Source organism: Hibiscus syriacus, unplaced genomic scaffold, assembly GCF_006381635.1.
Source record: "Hibiscus syriacus cultivar Baekdansim isolate YM2019G1 unplaced genomic scaffold, ASM638163v2 tig00111273_pilon, whole genome shotgun sequence".
In the NCBI taxonomy this organism is placed as follows: Eukaryota; Viridiplantae; Streptophyta; class Magnoliopsida; order Malvales; family Malvaceae; genus Hibiscus; species Hibiscus syriacus.
Window position 1 is genome coordinate 2,549,176 of NW_024063040.1, and position 21,025 is coordinate 2,570,200.

At 38.0% G+C, this 21,025-nt stretch overlaps 2 protein-coding genes and 1 pseudogene across 3 annotated transcripts; 1 reads left to right on the top strand and 2 right to left on the bottom strand.

The window, feature by feature from the left end:
* The first annotated feature begins 8,737 nt into the window (after positions 1-8,737).
* Positions 8,738-9,067, top strand: LOC120157652. Its single transcript, XM_039168723.1, has one exon. It carries the CDS (start codon positions 8,738-8,740, stop codon positions 9,065-9,067), a length of 330 nt encoding a protein of 109 aa, XP_039024654.1.
* Positions 9,068-10,396: 1,329 nt separating this feature from the next.
* LOC120157509 lies at positions 10,397-13,167 on the bottom strand (annotated as a pseudogene).
* Positions 13,168-14,862: 1,695 nt separating this feature from the next.
* Positions 14,863-21,025, bottom strand: LOC120157705 (uroporphyrinogen decarboxylase-like). Of its 2 annotated transcripts, none has more exons than XM_039168763.1 (6): positions 20,790-21,025; positions 19,654-19,775; positions 18,970-19,080; positions 18,569-18,757; positions 15,614-15,739; positions 14,863-15,436 (listed from the first exon to the last, which is right to left on the bottom strand). In XM_039168763.1, exons 1-6 carry the CDS (start codon positions 20,890-20,892, stop codon positions 14,921-14,923), a joined length of 1,167 nt encoding a protein of 388 aa, XP_039024694.1. In that variant the 5' UTR covers positions 20,893-21,025; the 3' UTR covers positions 14,863-14,920. The 2 variants fall into 2 exon arrangements, with proteins under 2 accessions (XP_039024694.1, XP_039024693.1); XM_039168762.1 differs by having other exon boundaries at positions 20,787-21,024.

Below are 21,025 nucleotides of genomic sequence, written 5' to 3' on the forward strand. Positions count from 1 at the left end.
TGAGTTGCGATTTAGGGATTTAGTTTATGATTTCAGTGTTATATACCCAAAATTTCAGTGTTGTGATTTACAGATTCTCGTTGCGATTTACGGATTATCGTTGCGATTTACAGATTCTCGTTGCGATTTACGGATTATCGTTGCGATTTACGGTTACGCGTTGCGATTTACGGATTATCGTTGCGATTTACGGATACGCGTTGCGATTTACGGATACGCATTGCGATTTACGGATACGCGTTGCGATTTACGGATACACGTTGCGGTTTACGGATACGCGTTGCGATTTACGGATACGCGTTGCGATATACGGATACGCATTGCGATTTACCCATACGCGTTGCGATTTACGGATACATGTTGCGATTTACGGATACGCGTTGCGATTTATGTGTTCGCGTTGCGATTTTCATATTCGCGTTGCGATTATGGAAAATCGCAATGCGAATATGTACTATCGCATCGCGATTTTCAAGAATCGCGTTGCGATTTTGGAAACTGATTTGCGATTCTGGGGATCGCGTTGCGATTTTTATTTCGCGTTGCGAATTTGTTGGTCATTTTGGCAAATCCAAAAAAAGTTGGTTAAAATCGTATATTATAACTTTTTTTTGGTCACTGAGGCGATTTTCTCTTAAAATAATCATCGTATTTTATTTACTGAAATCACTTGATTCGTACATAATTTTTTTAATCAAAACAAATTTTGTTCTCTCGTAATTGTATCAAATCTCGTTTTGCTTACAAAGGTAACTTATGTAACATGTTGAATGCTGATTCAATTGATTGAGTTTGCTTAGCTTTTCACCAAATAAAGGTGTTGAGATTATGGTGAGAGTAGTTGAGACTTTAGAGAGCTATAATTAATTATTTAATTGTAAACTCATCCCAATGCTAAAAACCGGACCTTTTTCGACTAGTCATGATCATGTGGTATGTGGGCCTCAAAGATAATGTCTTTGCCCACGTGATCTCCATGTGCTTGACTCTTTTCTTTCACATACAGCAGGGATATAAAAACATTTTTATGATACGAAAATGTTTAAAAGCATATTTGGTAAAGATAATTGCATGTCAAATCCTAAAATCAGATGTACTTAAAAACAATTTGCTAATATGTAACGGTTGTTTTATGTACTAATTCATTATATGATGTATAAAAACTTCCAAACAACTTAATGGTGACGTGGAAAACCCACGTTGCAAAATTTTAGAAAAGAGTTGAGTGATAAAAAAAGAGCCGAGCGTGTGAGCGCGTACACTATGCATGCAACCACGTGTTTTTCCCGCCATAACAAATTGTTGCATTTTTCCACACTTTCCACCGTTATATTATGCCTCAACGGCCATGATTCTCCGACAATTCCTCGCGGACAACGTGTTTTGTATCGGAAAATAAGTAAAGAAATCTAAATAAAATAAAACACCATAGTTTATAAATGTTTAATCTTTTATGGTTTCTTGGAAGGTTGAAGGCGTTTTTCTCGAAAAATCATCAGTGACTGGTATATTTATCGATTTAACATAGGTCGGATTATATTTTTCGTTCTAACACTCTTAGCAGTAAAGCGCGCCCCCTAAACCGCGTTATATGCTGATTTGGCGCTACGTAGGGTAAGGTGCGCCCCCTGCACCGTGCTATATGCTGACATGTGATACACGTGGGTATAGCGCGGATCAGGGGCCGCACCTTACTTGTGTATCTGCCACGCGTCAAAAAGTCGCGCCCCTGCCCCGCGCTATATGTTTAATTACCCCCATACCCCGACGCTTCACACCCCAATCCTCCCTATAAATACATCTATCCTCAATCACTTTCATCAAACCGAATTCTCTCAATTTCTCTTCACTTCTCTTAAATACTCTTATATTCTATGTTTAAGGTATATTTTATTATATTTTTAATCTTTTGCATTTAATTTATTTAAGTATTTTAATTTATTTAATATTTTACTTATATAATTTTTTTTGCAGATATATAATGGAAGGCGGTCTACTTCTTTTGGATGAAAATCATATATCTCGACACTTTGCTGATACGATAACATTTTAACATTTTAATTTAATTTAAATTATTAGTAATAATTTGTTGATTTATTTAATGCATGATTATTATATTAAGAATTAATTTTTGTAATTATTTATTTTTAGGAGAAGAACCGTGTATTAGATCCTTTTATTAGGAACCTTAAGTTAGTGATACCTAGTCGTGTCTTGCCGTATTTAGTAGAGGTTGGATTTGGTTACATAGGTAGATATCAGGGTCACTGTAAGATAGAACCAGACCTTATCTCTGCCTTAGTAGAGCGGTGGAGGCCGGAGACCTACACATTCTATCTTCCGTGCGGAGAGTACACGATTACACTTGAGGATGTTGCTATGCACTTGGGGCTTTCGGTGGATGGGGATGTTATATCAGGGATCGTACAGGGTTCCTGGACTGCTTTGTGTAGGGAAAATCTAGGACGCGTCCCGGAAAGTTTTAACGGTAGTGGATACCGTTAAATTGGTTAAATGCCAATTTTTGGGAGTTGAGTGAGGACGCGTCTGAGGATGAAGTTAAAATGTATGCACGGGCATGCATACTGCAGCTGATAGGAGAGTTGGTGATGCCGGACAAATCGCGCAACCAAGTTCACTGCATGTGGTTGCGACAACTGAGCGACTTTCATCTGGTCGGAAGATGTGTCGAGCCATTGACTACAGGCGTAATGCTATCGGAAGATGTCTCCTGCTGCTACAGTCTTGGGCATGGTATCGATTGCCCTTTTTATGTCCCGTTGTGAAGAACTCATTCGTATTTCCACTACTCCTAAGGTAATTATAAAACTGATTTTGTATATTAATAATTTTATAAAGCGTATAATAATTTTTTTCTATGAATAGGTGGTCTACTTATAGGAAAAATCATCAAGAGCTACCTGATGATTTAGAAAAAAATTAGGGTGCTAATCGATCAGAAAGCTGGCACACTGGTATGAATTTTAATGTTTAAAAATCGATTTTAGATTATAATTATATAATTAGATTATTCTTTTGATAAAAATTATATATATTTGTTTTAGTTTGAATGGGTGACATATTCTACTGATGATGTGAGGGCGGTGATCCCACCTGAGTCGAGGGGCCCATCAAATGTTTGGATGGTGATGGTTCCCTTGATCTGTTATGCGATCGTCGAGTGGCACTCCACTGATCGCGTGCTCCGACAATTTGGTTGTTTCCAACCAATTCCGGAAGCACCTCGCAATATGGACGAGTTGCATAGCACAGATAGACGCGGCAAGACAGATACAGATTGGCTGGTGAGGCATCATGAGTGGGTCGTATTGTGGGAGGATCGACATCGACGCCTTCCCCGTAGAGAGCCCATTTTTGATGACCTCTTGATGGTTTCTGACGGTTATTATGAGTGGTTCAACAGTAACGGGAAACCGTTTCTGCTTCCCGAGGATGCACGAGGGCAGACCTTTCTGCGACGTCGACAAAGACGCTCACCGACACAGCACCATCATCCCCCGACTCATGGACGGAGAGCAGGTACTTCCGGTTCATCCTTAATTGCACCAACAGAACCTTCACAACAGCCACCGTATCCAGCGACTTACATACCGCAGCCATATATGATGCCGCCACCGCCTTTCCATTACCAGATGCCGCCACCGTCGCCTTCACCTGGTTTTATGACCCCACCGCCGCCACCGTCACCGTCATAAATGACCCATCATTGAGGCTATTATGGGTCTATGTTTGCAGATCCGACTTGGGGTTCATATGCTAGATATTTGGCGGGTTCACCCTTATCACCCATGGCCGCAGCACAGACACCTCTTGTACAGTTTTCACACTCAGCGATGTCTGGGTTTTATGAGTTTTCCCAGTTTTCGTAGGCCGGTGGGATAGTCAGTCATACACCTCCAGGGTCCTTATTCTATGGAGGTGTTTCATCGTCATCAGCTCCTCATCAACCTAATGTACCTACTCAGGAGGAGGAGGAGGAAGACGACGACGATGGTGATTATGATGATAGCGAGGAGTCATAACCAGTGATACGAAGAAATCCTTCTCGAGACCGACAGCCACCGCCCTGCGGAACACATTCGCATCGCATGCATCGATAGATTTTGTTTTTTATTATATTTGTATTTAGTTTATTGGACTTTTTAATTGTAATTTTTTATTATTTCTCATTTAATACTTACTTTATTTTGTTAAATTTGTTGGACTTTTTTTAATGTATTTCAGTTAATTTTGTTTATTACCATTTAATATCAGTTATTGTAATTTGGTTATCATTTACCATTTAATACTTATTGTAAGTTTGTTGTATTTAAAATTATTTTGAAATACCAAATTGTTATTAGTTTGATAAAATTTAATGATTGTGTTCGATAACTTTCTTAAGTTTGTCGCTTATTATCTCTTTTATTATAATCACATATAACGCAAACGTCTAATCTCATATTATTGTATCATTTTTTTAATCTTCATCAGCGATTATCGAATGACATTAACTTGAAGTAAATGCAAATTAAAGTACAAGAATTATTATTTGATAAACAAATACATCATTTCCTCATCATTGTTACTTTATGGCAACAGAAGTGGACATGTGTTTTCTAGTGTGTTCTGGGTTTCTACAATGCCCACATATTCTGTCTTGTCTAGATATTTCTCGAATATCCATATCGCAATGAATTCGATTGGATTTTGGACGACCACACTCACTCAATAAACTCGGATTTGGTATAATCGGAAGCCAATCTTGAACCTCATCAGGGTCTTTATCATTACCTATGGGGCAAACTCAAATTCTTATGCCTTAAAAACTTCAGATAGTAGGTTTATGGGATCCACAAAATGGTTATAGTCTTGACATGTATGTGAGCAAGCTGCTATCACATGAGAGCATGGATACTTCAGAGCTTGAAAAAACCCGCAGTCGCACGTTCTGTCCCTTAGATTTACTCTTAACAACACAACTTCAATCCATTGAAGAGGTCGCAGCAACTCTGTGACATGAAACATTTCATGCCTTCTAGAGAAGCTTGTTACATACATTCTATTTGATGTAGAAATTTTTTCTGTAGATCTGCAACTAATCTAGGGTGATAGACATGACCGCCTTGCATCCAGGTTTGACTTTGTCCCCTGAGCTTCGCAAAAAGTGCCCCAAACGAAAATATGTAGTTTTTACCAAAGCCGCTACTTGTAAGTGACGTGCACCCTTTAAGGTTGAATTGATTGCCTCTGTCAAGTTGGTCGTCATGTGTCCATATCGATATCCACCATCATATGTGTTCGTCCACATTTCTTTATGGATGAGGCTGATATAATCATATCATTCCTCGTTCTTCACCCATAAATTTGATTCAAACGTTCGAGGAAGTAGTTCGTAACCTGATCAAAAAATGTATAACTTACTAACTTGCTTTCTTTACAAAATTAAAACGATCGAAAGAAAACAAACTGCATCAGTTTCACTTACCCATGCGCACAATTAATTGACGCTCATAATTCTTCTTGTACCTTCCATGGTAGTTCTCAACAATGTGTCAGAGACAATACCTATGTTGGACAAAGGGTGGTTGCCACATTAGACCCAAAGACTCCATTGCTGCTTTGATCCCAGCTCCGCGATCTGAAATGACACAGATGTTTTCCCTCGTGATAACATGTGCACGTAAATTTAGGAGGAAAAAAGCTCAAGAATCTGTGTCTTCTCCTTCGACAAGAGCAAAAGCAACTGGAGGAATGTTGCGATTGCAATCTTGGACAACTACCAATAATAAAACTTGCTTGTATTTTCCATACAAGAAAGTCCCGTCGATCTGGACCACAGGTTTGCAGTATTTGAAAACATTAACGCATTGTGGGTAACTCCAAAAAACCCGGTAGAATTGTCATCGATCTCGAAGAACTCAGTCATTATGGTATCCATAGGAGGTTTCGAAGTCCACAATTATCCCAGGATTCAACGTCCACACTAGACTAAACCAACCTGGAAGTTCGTTGTAAGATGCATCCCATTCGCCATGAAGTTTGACAATGGCATTTTGTTTTGCCAACCAAGCTTTTTTTATAGGAGACAGTGTACCCATACTGCGATTGTATAACTTAAATCAACACTGCAACATCTATATGAGAGCTTGTTTTTACCATGGGCATGATGGCTTGGCATATCATTTCAGAGTCCAAGTTGGGATGATCTTGGTTGACCCCTCCAGCACAACATGTGTGAGGACCATTGTATACTGTTAGTTCCCATATGTTGTTTTTCCTCTTCATTTTTGATATGCAAACCATACAATTGCATCCGTTTTCGCATCGAACACAGTAGCATACATATTTTTTGGTCGTGGATCGGTTGACTCTGGACTGAACAGAATTACGAATATTGTAATTTTTTATAGCCATCACCGCTTCTTCTTTGCTTGAAAACTCCATGCCTAAAGATAACTCACCATTATTTATTGATGGGTAATATCCATAGTCACCGAGATGAGGCATATCCGTAAATTCTGGCCCGTACATTGCACCATAATCAACTTCATACATGTGTGCATGAGGGTTAGTTTGTGCCACATTTCCTGGAACTTCATCACCATCAGAGTTGAATTGCGATGATTTTGGGTGAATGAATAGTCCAGTCTCAGCACCATCCACACCAGGCTCACGAAGCGGTTCTTCTGGTAGAGATGATGATTCCTCCATGCACTCCATATTTAGGTTGAAGAACCTACTACTTGCACGCCTTCCCCTTGAACTAGAAGGCATATCGACATTGAGATCGAAAAAGCTCGCAGTCGAATGCCTTCCCCTGGAGCTTGAAGCCATCGTGTCAAATGGAAACTGCACAGATGGTTGCGTCGATGACATATTCATATTAAGGTCAAACGGATTTGCAGATGAATGCCTTCCCTTTGAACTGGACGCGATGTTGCCATACGGATTGTTCGTCGACCCACCTCGGTACATATCGTAAGGAGTTGCGGATGAATGTCTCCCCATTATGGCATTAAAATAATTACACATTACTGTTGTCGGGCTGTCAACTTGATCAACTTGTTCAGCCAGCCCATAGTGGGAGCTTAATGATTGACCCCAAACGGCACGCACTTAAATAAAATTTGCATACATCTCAATATCAGCATCTGAATAATTACTTTGAGCTTCAACCATCATTTCAAAATCATCATTGTTCAAAAGTTCGAACGCTGTATAAGTTAATGGCAACAATGATGCTGGAAATTTGTACTACAACGACGACATTCTTCTACTACTTCCAACATGAATCTTCCTCGAAATCTTCGTTATCAACTCCTCAAGAGTTATGTTTCTCTTCAATGATATTTTAACACGCTCACTTGATATGAAAACAACGCCGATTGCATCTTCTCGAATTTCACCATCATAATAAACAATAGCTGAAAGTCGTGCAATTCTTTGAGTTTAAAAGAGTGGTAATATTATATCTAAAAAAAACAACTGAAACAATGTTGATTAAATAAATAATATATGAACGAAAATATAACTGAATAAATTTTTTACACATAAACGTAAATAATTTAAATAATATAATTTTATATTATTACCTGTACCGCAAAACTATTTCGACATATATTCTCGCTTTCTAATTTTACAAACACAGAAATTAATTGACAACAATTAGTATAATATTTTTTCAAATAATCATAATAAACAATAAGTATAATAAAAAAATTATCACAAAATTATCTTATAACGAAAAATCGCACGAACTTCTGAATCAAATATGAGACAATTGTCAAAATTATTGGCTCGTTGACGGAATAGTTGTATTAATTTATAAGTTGAGAGGAGAGATGTGAGGAGATGTGATGAACTTAACCGGGGGAGAAGGGTATTTATAGCCGAGAAAAGTTATTATAATTATACAAGATGCGGTACCTGCATCGCGCCTTATATAATTATATCAGTTAAAGGTATGACGCGGCCCCTGCTCCGTGCTATATATAATTATGTCAGAGAATTAAAGGTAAGGCGCGGCCCTTGACCCGCGCTATACCCTACGTGGCGTAAGGAGCGCTCCAGGGGCCGCGCTATACTACGTGTATTCCATGTCATCATATAGCGCGGTTCAGGGGGCGCGTCTTACCTCACGTGACGCTAAATTAGCATATAGCGCGATGCAGAGATATGCTTTACTGCAAAAGGTGTTAGATCGAGAAATATAGTCTGACTGGTGTTAGATCAATAAATATACCGATCACTGGTATTTTTCAAAAAAAACGCCAAGGTTGAAGATAAACATTTATCGATCCTTAAAATCCCTTATTCTTCTTATTCTTCAATTTCTCGGGCATCGTAAATCAATTTACAGAGGGGGACAGAAAAATAATAACGGCGGTGGCGGGCGGTGTTTGTTGCGGCGGAGACGCTTACCTAAAGCGTCATGGTTCTTTCAATCGTTTCAACTTCCACAAACCAAACGTCCGTCCACGTCGTTTCATGGTGTCAAATCCACAACCGTCATCGAACTCGAAACCAATAAAATCCAAGATGTAGCCGTCTTCGTCTAAGGTTACAAGTCTTCAACCATTGGCGAAACAAGAAAAGAAGAAGCACGACGACTTGTTGTAAGAGAAATAGACGACGACGAGTGGATGAGAGATTCGGTGCGCAGATCGTGAAGAAGTTGCCGGAATCTCCCCTCTTGGTCCACGTCTTCTCGGACGTAAAGAATAACACCACGAAAATGAGGACAGAGAAGGCGGAGGAAGATAAGTGGGCTCTGGTTAAACAAAAGTGGGAGAAAAGAGAGAGTCCAATGCTCGATGGATTGATTTTCGTCGAACAAATAGAGCAACACGAGAAGGTCTCGGATTCGAGGGTATGGGGAATAGTGGTTCAGGGCACTGGAGCTGCTGGTTCACTTTGTTATCTGTTGAAGAGTAGTAAAGTGGGTTCAGGGTTCGGGTCAAGGTGCACCCATTTTTGTTTGGATAGGGTTAACAAAGAAACTGCTTTCTCACAGCTCCACAGATGTTGGATGTTGCAGGAGATATTCCAAGAAAAAGAAGCATAAAAAACTGTTTTTTTCTTCTCTCCTCTGGATTATATAAGTAATTAATATTGTGTTTAAACCTATAGAATTAATTTAGAGTATTCAATTGTAAATTATATTTCCTTTTACAAATATAAAAGAGTAAACTACATATGTATAGACATCCAACTATCATTTTTATTTTGTTTCGGTCAGCTAATTCTTTTTCTTTTAAAATTACACCTAATGATCAACTGTCATTAAAAAATAAACATAATTACTAGTGTAATAAATTTTTATTTTTTTCAATTATTATGTGATATCCCTTATTAATTTTTTGAGGCAGGTAGCAAAGATAACACATAATTTTAGATATGATTTTAAAAAAATAATAATTGAATGACCAAATCAAAACAAAAGTGATAGTTGAATGATAAAATACATTTTATCCAATATAAAATCCCACGTAACACATTTGCAAATATAAAATCCCCTAAAAGAAAAAAAGAAGGAGAAGAAAAAAGCCCGCTCTTCCTTTTGTTTATTTCTTTCCTGCAAGTTCAAATCCATCCCTCAACTTTTAGAATTCAAAGTTTTCAAATACCCTTTCCAGCAAAACTTCTATTTCAGAGATTTTCTACTTTCTTTCTTTCTCTTTCAACCCCCATTTCCAAGTTTTGAAATTTGAAATGGAAGATGAAGCTGATCCTGCCAAGGGCTTGGTATTGTTGCCTGAATCCGGTTCCCACGTTAGCTTCTTCTTCCTTTAATTATTCCTTCAAAGTGTTTTTTTTTAACTTTCTTGGTTTTGGATTGTATTTCGTAGGTGGTGCGAGTGAAGAGGAGCATTGATGATTTGAAGGAAAGACATGAAATTTCACCCAAGAGAATCAAAATGATAGATCTTAATTCTGACCTTTGCTCTGAAGGTAAATTTTTATGCCTTTTTCTTTGGGGGGTTTATTTTAATTATTGGTAAAATAATCTTCTTTAAACATTGCTTGTTTATTTTTTACTTTGTAAATTACGACTGATAATTGTGTTGGCAGCCTCATTTATGCCTTTTATCCCTCTTTCCGGTAAATATAAAATGCATAATTTTTTTTTTTTTTGGTTTTTGGTTTCGTTTTATTTATGGAACAAAAATCTATACCCACAATTCTAAACCCTTAAAAAGAAAAGAATCTAGTCACGGATTGCAGTTCAGTGGAGAAGAGGAGGTATCTCAAGTTACCGAAGTACATCCTGTCTGTCTTCCTCTTGATCTCAACACTGATATTTGCATTGCTATCAATGAATTCTCTGATACCAATCCGAAATGCAAAGAAAACACCGAAAATCTGTGTTCTCAAGAGAGTCGTGTAACCTCAAATGGAATTGGCTTGGATCTGAATGTGGAAGATGTCTCTAGCTTTATAAACCATGAATCAATTCATCAAGAACACCTCGAAAATTCGACTTCAAGTTCTGGGCAATGTCCTCTAGTTTTGATGTTATGGAAGAGAACGTATGCGTTCAAGTGAATTGCACTTCCTTCTTCTCATCATTTTCTACAAATAATCCGGACAGATCGAATCCGCTCGATAAAGAAATGATGTCGAAGGCATTCAAATTAGTGCTTAGCCATGTCTTTCTTTGCTTCATATGCATTGTAGTTAGTCTCAGAACTAAAAACTGCACCAACCTCGAAAGGAACCAATGCCTTCTCAACTTTATTATGAACTGATTTCGAGTTAAATCCCTTTCTGAACCACGGATTTGTTATTATTTTTGCGATTGAAATCCGAGCTTTGGGATTCGGATTGAGGATTCTTGACAGCAGCTTGGTCACTTCAGGTGAAAACCAATTTGGAAATTTGTATTCTGCCTTGCTTATTTTCCGGTAGATTGCGATTAGATTCGTATCATGAAACGGCAGATAACTGGCCAGTATAACATAGAAAATCACCCCATAAGACCAGATATCGGCTTTGGCTCCATCATAACCCTTTCTGTTTATTACTTAAGGAGCTACATAGGCCGGGGTTCCACAAGTTGTGTGGAGTAACCCATCGTCATGCTTACACACGGCGAGGGTGCTCAAACCGAAATCCGATACTTTAAGAATTCCATTTTCATCCAGGAGTAAGTTTTCTGGCTTCAAATCCCGATGATAAACACCTCGACTGTGGCAAAAATCAACTGCACTGATCAGTTGTTGGAAAATACTTCCTTGCCATGTCTTCTCTCAACTTCCCTTTAGATAACTGGTTGAAGAGTTCACCACCTCTGGCATATTCCATAACAAAGTAAATCTTGCTCTTGCTAGCCAACACCTCATAAAGCTCCAAGATATTCGGGTGCTTAACCAGGCTCATACCGGATATCTCCCTCTTCGTTTTATCGATCATCCCCACTTTCAAAACCTTCTCCTTCTCGATGACCTTAACAGCCACACTCTGGCTGGTTTCGATGTTCCTAGCATGGTAAACTTTGGCAAAGTTCCCTTTCCCCAACAATTTTCCGAACTCATACTTTTGCACCAGAACCTTCCCCTTATTTTCCATTCTAAAGTTCAAATCTTAACATACTCCAATAAAGTTTTATCTCCTGCTGTAATTAAATATATATATATATATACTATCATCTAAAGAGCAGGAGCGGCTAAAGGTGAGCTCAACCGTCTTCAACAAGGTCATCTGTTAACATAACAGAGATTTCGCTTTCAACTCTACTAAGAATTTGGACACAGGGAATGGATCTGCAGTCTGTTGGGAATCCGACATCATCAAGAACGAATACAGGTAATGCAGAACCGGATACAAACTTATGTGCTTCGGATCAAGAGTTCACAGCATGCAAACACATTTTTTCTGCATTTCCTGGTCCTGTCTGGATGCTCTCTGAAATACACAATAAAGAGGTATGTCCACAATTATTCAATCAGCCGGAAAGCATTACATACACATATTTATTCTGAATTCATGCTTCAAGTAGAGAATTGAATAGAAAAATCGCTACAAATATTAGAACAACAAAGACGAAGAAAAAGAATTCAATGATGCATCAAATTTCTCAACTATTTTATGGTAACCAGTGATACCACATTAGCCATCGAACAGGATATGTTGGACGAAAATTTCACATTTCAGTCATAGATGTTCAGCTTTGAGTCCAGAGTAGGATTGCATTTATTTGTAGGCCTAGTGTTTAAGGCGATGAACACAATAACAAGTTAAATGACTAAACGACTATCAATTAGATTAGCTGTTTTTTAGATGACTTTACCGCAATTGCAAACATAATGAGTGTTATCATGATCAATTACGGTGAATATAAATAATGGAGAGAGCCAAATCGCTTAAATAACAGCCACAGCCAATATAATTCATAGCAGATGACGATATAGGCCACATGGACTCATAAATCATGGATCATATGGCAGAACAAGGCTGATGTAAAAGAAACTAGCAGCTAGTCTTTGACCAGTTATCCTAGTTTCAGAAAACCAAGATTGTGAAGTAATTTCTCTTTTGGAAACTGGAAAAAATAGCTAATAAAGGGTGTTTTGAAGATATGGAACCAAACCCTTAAACCTAACACAATACTTCATCAACATAATTAAAGGTTTTATATATTCAGATAAATAAATAACAGGTAAGAACAAAGGCAAGGCAAGGCAAACAAATCAGAGAAGATGACATTATTTCTTGACAACATTTAAAGGTGAGCATTAAATTCATGTTAGCTAAGATTTAGAAGGGGGAAACAGAAAGAAACATTTAAAAATCCACCAGCTTCATTGAAAGAACGTGATTCAACGAAGAAAACTTTACCACAAAAGAGAAGGAAAGAGAAATCAATGAAATTTAGGAAGAAGGAAAGAGAAAGCAATGAAATTTAGGAAGAAGGAACCTACACTTACTTGTGAATGAAAAAGAAAAGGAGATAAACTGATCTGTGAGAGGAAGCTGGCCTTTTGATGAGGAGGTGGTGGCGGGGGATGAGAGATAGAGATGAAAGACACAAATATTGCCAGTACAAACACAATGAATGTAATAATTGGGGGTTCCTAGTTTTGAACTATATGAAAAAAGGCCAATATATGTAAGGTATGGGTTAGGAGAAAAGCCTGGCTTTTCTGCTGCAGTGAAAATGCAAGCTTTGCAGCTGCAGTGGGGGGGGGGGGGTTGATAAAAAGGCTACTTTGGGAATTCACTGTTAGAATATGCTTCAAATCTTATATTTTTTGCTTCAAAGTTCACTCAAAATATTAATACTCTTTGCTTAGTATAAAAGGAAAATAAACAACTTGAACCCATATTTTTGTTATCCTTCTAAGAACGAAAACAAAATTTCACCTTTTTCTTTTTTCTGAAATGGCAGGTTTCCCTTTTCTTTTCAAAAAACATACAAATTTTTCTTTACATTAATAAAAATTGGAACTATTGCCAAAATAAATGAAATGGTTTTCCTTTTCTTTTCAAAAACCATACTTTTTTTCTCTTCATTAATAAAAATTGGAACTATTGTTGAGCTACATTACTGATCCTACAAAGCAGACTCCTGGGGTCTCCAAAAACTGGTTTGCCATTGCGGACCACTAGTTCACAGATGACGTCATGAAACATGAACTGGTGGACAAAAAGGAAACCATTCGAGTCTTGATTGGACTTTATTATTGGTTTCATCAAGACAAGGCTGAATGTTCTAGCAATTTGCATGGACCCACATCTTACAGTTGAAAAATGTAGGCAATATTTTTGTGTGGTTATGGGGTTGGTAATGATAACATCCTTGTTGGTCCCATTGTTGTCAAGGGCTGAACCATCATGATTGCTTGGCTTCTTTCCTCAGCATTTCTTCTTTTCTTCCCTTCTCAAATAATAGGAGATAAATAAAAGGTCATGCAAATGCAATTTGGAACAAACTCTTTTTAACAGAATTTTAAAACACAACCAAGTTGAAGATTCTTAATTGATTCAAGATGTGTAGTTTTGCAGTGAGTCTGGTGTTTGCCTGTGTGCTTAAAAAAATCCCCTGGATGTGCAGGATTTGTACAGGTAGACCTCACCAATCTTGTCGACAAGGTGGCATTTGAATATATACCAGTGGAATTGGTGATTGGAAGGTCTGACAATATATAATTCTGGCTGGGAATTTAGTGAAAGTTGCCAACCATTTTTAATTATATTATGATAGGACTTTCAAGCCTTAAAAAATCATAATTTGGACACTTCATTACAAGCAAACAAACCAGTAGGTAAACAACCTATAATTTATAAATTTTAGGCTAAACCCAAATGATAAACCAAGGGTCAGATTCTATTTGTGACAATGGCTTTTATAAGCTGAATCTGGAATCTTCAACTTTTTGGCATCTTTTATCTTAAAAAAACAGCTCAATTGGATTCATCATTTTAAGACGTAAAGAAGTTAAAAGCTGTTATCAATCTGATCATCAGATTTTGTTTGTTTTTAGCACTCTGCAATTGGATGGGATCAAAGATTGAGATTCCCTGCAGCAGATTTATATATTATTATTATCATGGCCTTTTTATAAAAGCTTAACATGTAAGGAATATTATCTATACCGCAAGTTATGCTACTTCCGGCTCTCGTTTTTCTTGAGATATTTATGTCTGACACATTTAATATATATACGAATACGATCCTCCAAAGACCCTCTAGATATATGAAAAACTTGAAAATTTAAACAAGTCCGTTTCAGATACAAACTTGCATCATGATAATGACTCACACTCCACTTCGAGTAAGATAAAAACAAGTTAGGAACCGAAGCTGTCGAGAATTTCAGGGAACAATATAAATACGAATGGAACAATCAAGTTCCGGAAAAAAGTAACCTGAAGATGCATAAACTTTGTAGGAAATTAGTCAATCCAAGTATTGTTTTTAGTACCTGATTGCTTTAGCAACCTCAAAGAAATGGGCAACATTTTCTTCGGGTGTACCTACTTTAATCCCATGACCAAGATTCAATATATGTTTCCCTTTACCAGCTTTTCTCACGGTATCATGTATCCGATTAGTGATGAACTCCTTTGAACCAAAGAGTACTCCAGGATCAACGTTTCCCTGGACGGCAATATCATGTCCGAGTCGCCTTCTACCTTCAGCCATGTCAACAGTCCAATCTAAGCTAACTACATCAACACCGGTTAAAGCTAGCCTTTCTAGCAATCCCCCGGATCCACTTGCATAAAGGATTAGAGGAAGATCCGGATGGGTTTGTTTTACAGCATCTACAATTTGCTTCAAATATGGCAGACTGAACTCCTCAAAATCCACCGGACTTAGCTCCGTTGCCCAAGAGTCAAATATCTGAACAGCTTGAGCTCCATTGTCAGCTTGATACCGTATGTACTTTGTCATGGAGGTTGCGAATTTCTGAAGCAAGGAATGAAGTACCTGTAGGCGGAAAAAGATGTCACTTTTACCTGAGGTAATAAAATTGTTTGCTGGCTATTAAAATTTGATGTAGCAAACAGAAAACTCTTATGTAGCTATTTAACACAACACAAAGGAGGAAAAAAAGAGGACAAACTTCACTCTAGTCGGTCTGAGATGCTAGAGAAAGAGAACTACCTTGGGTTGAGAGAAGGCCAATCTTTTTATTTTAGTGAAGTTCTTCGATGAACCACCTTCGACCACATATGATGCTAGAGTGAACGGAGCGCCAACAAAACCCAAAACTGCAGCTTTATTATCTACCTGGCAAAAGGAGGAAAAGGGGTGAGTCTACGCACTATTAAATTTACTGAAATACAACATTAAGTAGGTAAGAGAATCATACAACGTCCTTGTATAAAATGGTATTACAAAGGGATAGCAAAATCCAGATAACATACTTCAGACCATAGGAGGGTGATGCAACGGATTGCAAAACGGTTAGGCGTTAACTATTTTGTACTCAATTAGTTTTTTTTTGATAGAAGTTGGAGGTCTCATTAAAAACTCCCTTCGTATTCGTTCACATACTAAAAGTATGTTAACGAACATTGGAAGGAAGAAAAGAGTACCTCAAATTTTATTGATAATATTACCCGATACAAAAGACACCACGGAGTAACCTCACATGGTGATGTACACCTTTACAACAAAGACCTTAACTTCAAATGACCTCATCCAAAGCCACAGTCTAATCACCTTACTCCTAATTACACTACCAGCAGTAGGAATAAAACATCGCAACAGAACATGATACAAATTAAAAGCAACACCTACAATCGTAAAGACTAAAACAAAACCACAATTGAAGAGACAAGATTAATGAGACTCGTCTTCTTCAGGAGCCCAAGAGTTTGGTTTGAATGAAAGCTCTATCTCATGCACCATGACCTTGAAGAAGTTGTCACCAACCTTCAATTCCACCAACGCATCAATTCTCGAATCAGCCTTTGTGAGGACTTGAATTTTTGCCCGATCAAAGGTTGATGGAGAATGACAACTTTCGTCGATAGCTAGTAATAAACCCCACTTCTCAGCAATGTTCTTGAAAGTATCCCAATTCCATGCGTGAAAAGGAACACCCTCGCAAACTAACCATACTCGACGACACTCCATTACCAAACTTTCTGACCAAGCTTCGACTATGGAGAACCACTCTGCGAAAATCTTTGATTTATCGTTCTCCACACTTCTTAATGAAGCATTGTCTTCGAAAATCATTAAAATCGCATTACCAGTAGCTCTCATTAAGGTGAAGCCAGTGAGGCCCTTCGCTTGCATTTGTCTAGCGAGATGACCAATTTTGACAAAGTCCTTGCACCACCCCACTAGACAATTGTTCAACACCTGAAGTTTTTCTTTATCTATAACACCTTCAACTTTATAAAGATTCTTCCTCGAATCATCTTCCAACCCGGACTTACGAAGAACACTTGTCGAGGACTTCCTCCAATAGGAATGTCGAGGTTTGAATTTAACGAAAAAACACCAATTTTGCTGCCATCGATACGAGAGCCATTCATATTTGAGATCGCTCTCCTTGCTTCTTCAATTGTAGCATAGCGAACAAAACCAAAGCGAACCCCATTCAAATTCCTTTTTTAGGAATGAAGGCATCCATAACTCGACCGTGTGTACCAAATATATATCCAAGTCTCTTCCAATGCATCTTCTCCGGAAGGTTCTCAATGAATAACGAGACACATCCATTACTATACCCATTCCTACCGTTTATATGACCTTCTTTCTGCCTGTTTTGAAATCCGTTTCTTCTCCGTCTCGCTACTTCAGAAGATTTTTCGTTGGAATACCCCTTCTTGATTTCATGGTGATCCACTTCAGCAGCAGAAAGAACGGGTGTTGCCTCCACTAAAGAAAGCTTCTCCATCCTATAATTCTCACCTTGCGAAGAAGACATACCACTGTCATCAATCCTAACCACAGGAGGTTGACAGTCTAATGTTCCTTTAACAGCGCATTTTTCCAAGGAATTGGTTGATAGAGGACGTTCACCCGACCTCGCATAAATTTCTCTTAAGTTTTGCTGATTATGGTGGGAAGGACAGTGCCTGTAGGTAGTGCCGTCGGACTCAACTGTCCAACCAACCTCCCGGGCCAAGGCTGCCAGAACAGCGTTCATATCAGAACGCACGGGAAGAGAGAAATCACCATATTGCCTCAAACCGGCCAGCAAACGTCTGGTGAAAGCACGCCTGTTCCGTTTCCGAAGCTTAGTCCTCTCCTTTTCAATTTCCCTCCCACATTTTTCCTTACCGTAATAGGAGAAACCATAACTGCTGTTGCTCCCAGAAGTTTCACCTGCCGCTCCTGATGCATCTCTAGTTCGTCTGGGCTGAGACGGGGGTTGGGGCTCCATGGAGAAATCTGGAAATGAACAGAAAGTTGGAGGAAAGGGGTTTTCCTAGCCGAACTAGATTTCTGGAAAATAAAGGATAATAAAAAACGATTCTCGACACAGGGTAGGAGGGTTCTGGACGCAAGACGACGCTGATTCTGGTGGAGAAACGATGGTGTGCACAGGCGGCGGAAAGCGGCGAAAAATGGCAGTGGGCTTCTTGAAGATCTGCGTTGATTGAAAGTCTCAAACGCAAATCTAAGGCCAGATTTGATATCACAGATAACCGGCGATCTTCTCAGGAAAAAATCGGCGTCAAACGGTGGTCGGAGTGTGGCGGCGGACGGCTGACAACGGCGGCGTGCGGCGGCTGACGACTGGTATCGGAGAAGAGAATAATAATCAAACGCGCCTGGGCTCGTGGAAATTTGAAATTTGAAACACTTAGGTTAGAGAGAAGCTGGAGCTTCTCTCACTATCACATGAAAAAAGTTACTTGTACTCAATTAGTTATCATTGAAGTAAAATAATATTGCAGACAGGCCTAATGGCTAACCCTTCTGTTTGGTAACTTTAAGGTTAACCAACTTCTCCAATTAATTAAAATTGATTGTTTAATTCTATTATGTAGAATGCAATGTGACATCAATTTTTTTCCTATAGTAAACCGCCCTGAAATCAAGAGAAACATAAGAAATTCAATTTAAGATGATAGTACAAGAAACGTCAATATAAACCTCTTTCTGCAAGATTGTCAATGCCTCGCCAACATATGGAACTGACTCCTCGGGACTGAATTCTGTCACTTGATCAACATCAGCAGCAGTGGCAATAGGGTCAAAGATTATCGGACCTTTACCTTTGACAATGTCGAAAGGTATGTTCATCCCAGAGAGAGGAGTGAGAATATCAGAGAATAAAATGACCTATCATAATACATAATGATTCAATAAGATAATAATTTGCGTATGCAAAGAACAACAGGAATACGAGAAGTGGGAGGGGTGGGGGTGGTTGGCTTTTTTGTCATACCCAAAATATGGAAGAATGGGGGCTTAACCAAGAATAATAAAATGGCAATACGAAATATTCATTCAAGAAAAATAATAAAAAAGGATCACAAAATAAATTTTCTTACCCCATCTGGTTGGAACACATTCCATGGCTGCAGCGAAATCTCAACAACAATATCAACATTTTCTGATCTTTCACGAAAGGAAGGATATTTTTCACAGATTATTTGGTAGCTCTACAACATGAAACATTCATAGTAAAACATAATTGAAAAGGAAATGGGAAATAAAGCAAATATAAATGGCATGTTCACTTCTTTGAGATGCAAAATGGAGATACAAGCATTGAAATTACAATAAATATGAAAGTGTAGAGGAAAACATATATATATCAAAAGTGATATAAAAGGTGGCATCAAAGATAAGATTTGCAGAAGAGGAAAATAATGCACACAAACAATAGGGCAGAATTCAGAAATATTGGAAAATACTACTTTCAATTTCTGGAGAGGTCTCTCGGGCAAGTTTGAGCCTCCTTAAAATAACACCGTGGCTAGGAATTAGGCTATAGTATACTTTGTCCACTATAGAACCCTCATTTTGAAATATCATATAGCCTACTTTAATCATTCTACTACATTATCAAAGGAAATAACAGGTAAAACATTTTTCCCTTTTTTTATAAAGAAAACGAGGGGTAGATAGCAAAAACATGAAGCAGACATATTACAATGGAGGTTTGCAATCTCCGAAGCAAATTCAGGACATAAAAAAATTTCTTTTGGAGCCAAATTGATTTAAAAACCTGCCTTCATGTACCTCCCTGCTTGCCTCATAAGCCAAACTGGTGGTCTTTCAACATCTTGCCCTCGAACAGCATTGAGTAACAAGGGTTCTGAAGCAGTAGTAGCCTTCGGTTCTACAACAGTCCCTAAATAAGAATTTTACAAATAAAACTTATAAATCAGCAATTTTCAGCAAAACATAGATATAGTTCAAATATGCAGTCAGGCCTGACCAAAGAGAATAGTTGACGGATAAGAATAGAACAGAATATCGGTGTTAATGATTTTGTTAAGCGAAATATGCTGCGCTCACACAGAAAAGGATCAAATGCATGGAACCACTATATCACGCTGATATTGACAGATTACAGGTAATTTCAAGCCGAAAAACATTATTTGCACTCTCTCAATCAGTTATCAAAATCGAATATGCCACGATAACACAACACAATCCTGATCAAGCATTAGTTAACAACATGCTACTCAAGTTTTGTCGTATAACAAGTAAAAATTAAGAACCACCACAGACATGGATAAAGAACATAGAAGATCATAATTTCCAGTATTTTCTTTCGATTTTCCCCAAGAAGAATACAAAGAGAAAAGAAGAGTCCCAATGCCTTTCAATGCAACGGTTCTTCTCATTTGCAAGCAGGCCATTTTCCTGTCATAGTGTAATGGTCTCACCATATAATAGCTAACGATGGTTTCAATTTTCAACACATTCCTAGTTCTACCCTTAACATTTTTAACTATAGGTAGCCATTCTCAATACTTGACCTGAAACTTATAGATTATAACTAATCACAATTCTCCATCCCTGTCTAACAATGACAGCTAATTCTCACATTTGAGATTAGCTAATTGATAATTTTGAAGCAACTTTTCCACAAAGAAACCTAGAAAAATGAGCTTCATTCACTTAAAACATAGTTGCATCCCAATTAGTCCCATGAATCCACAACTAAAACACACTAAATAACGCAATCCAGCTTAGACAGAGGTTTTCATGCTTAACCTCCTAATTTTCTAATCTTCCGAGATTTTGATTTGGTCTTACTAACAAAAAAAAAGGAAACCTCACATCAGACGAAAAAATAACATATAAAATCTTAAAGCTGAACAATAAAGTTGAAATTAAATAGAAAAAAGAGCACCACCAAGAGAACATTGGATGAGTCTGCGCTTGTGATTTGACAAAGATGAATTTTTTGAAGGGACAAAGAGAGAAGTAGTAAAAGAAGAAACTGAGGTACAAGACATAGTTTTTGGGATCCAATTAGAATAGCTGGAAAAAGCTTCAATCTTTGAGATTGATTTTGAATCTGGGTTTCAAATCTCTATGCTGATCAGATTCCATTGCAGTCGGGTCATTGATGGGGTGTTTTTGGAGTTG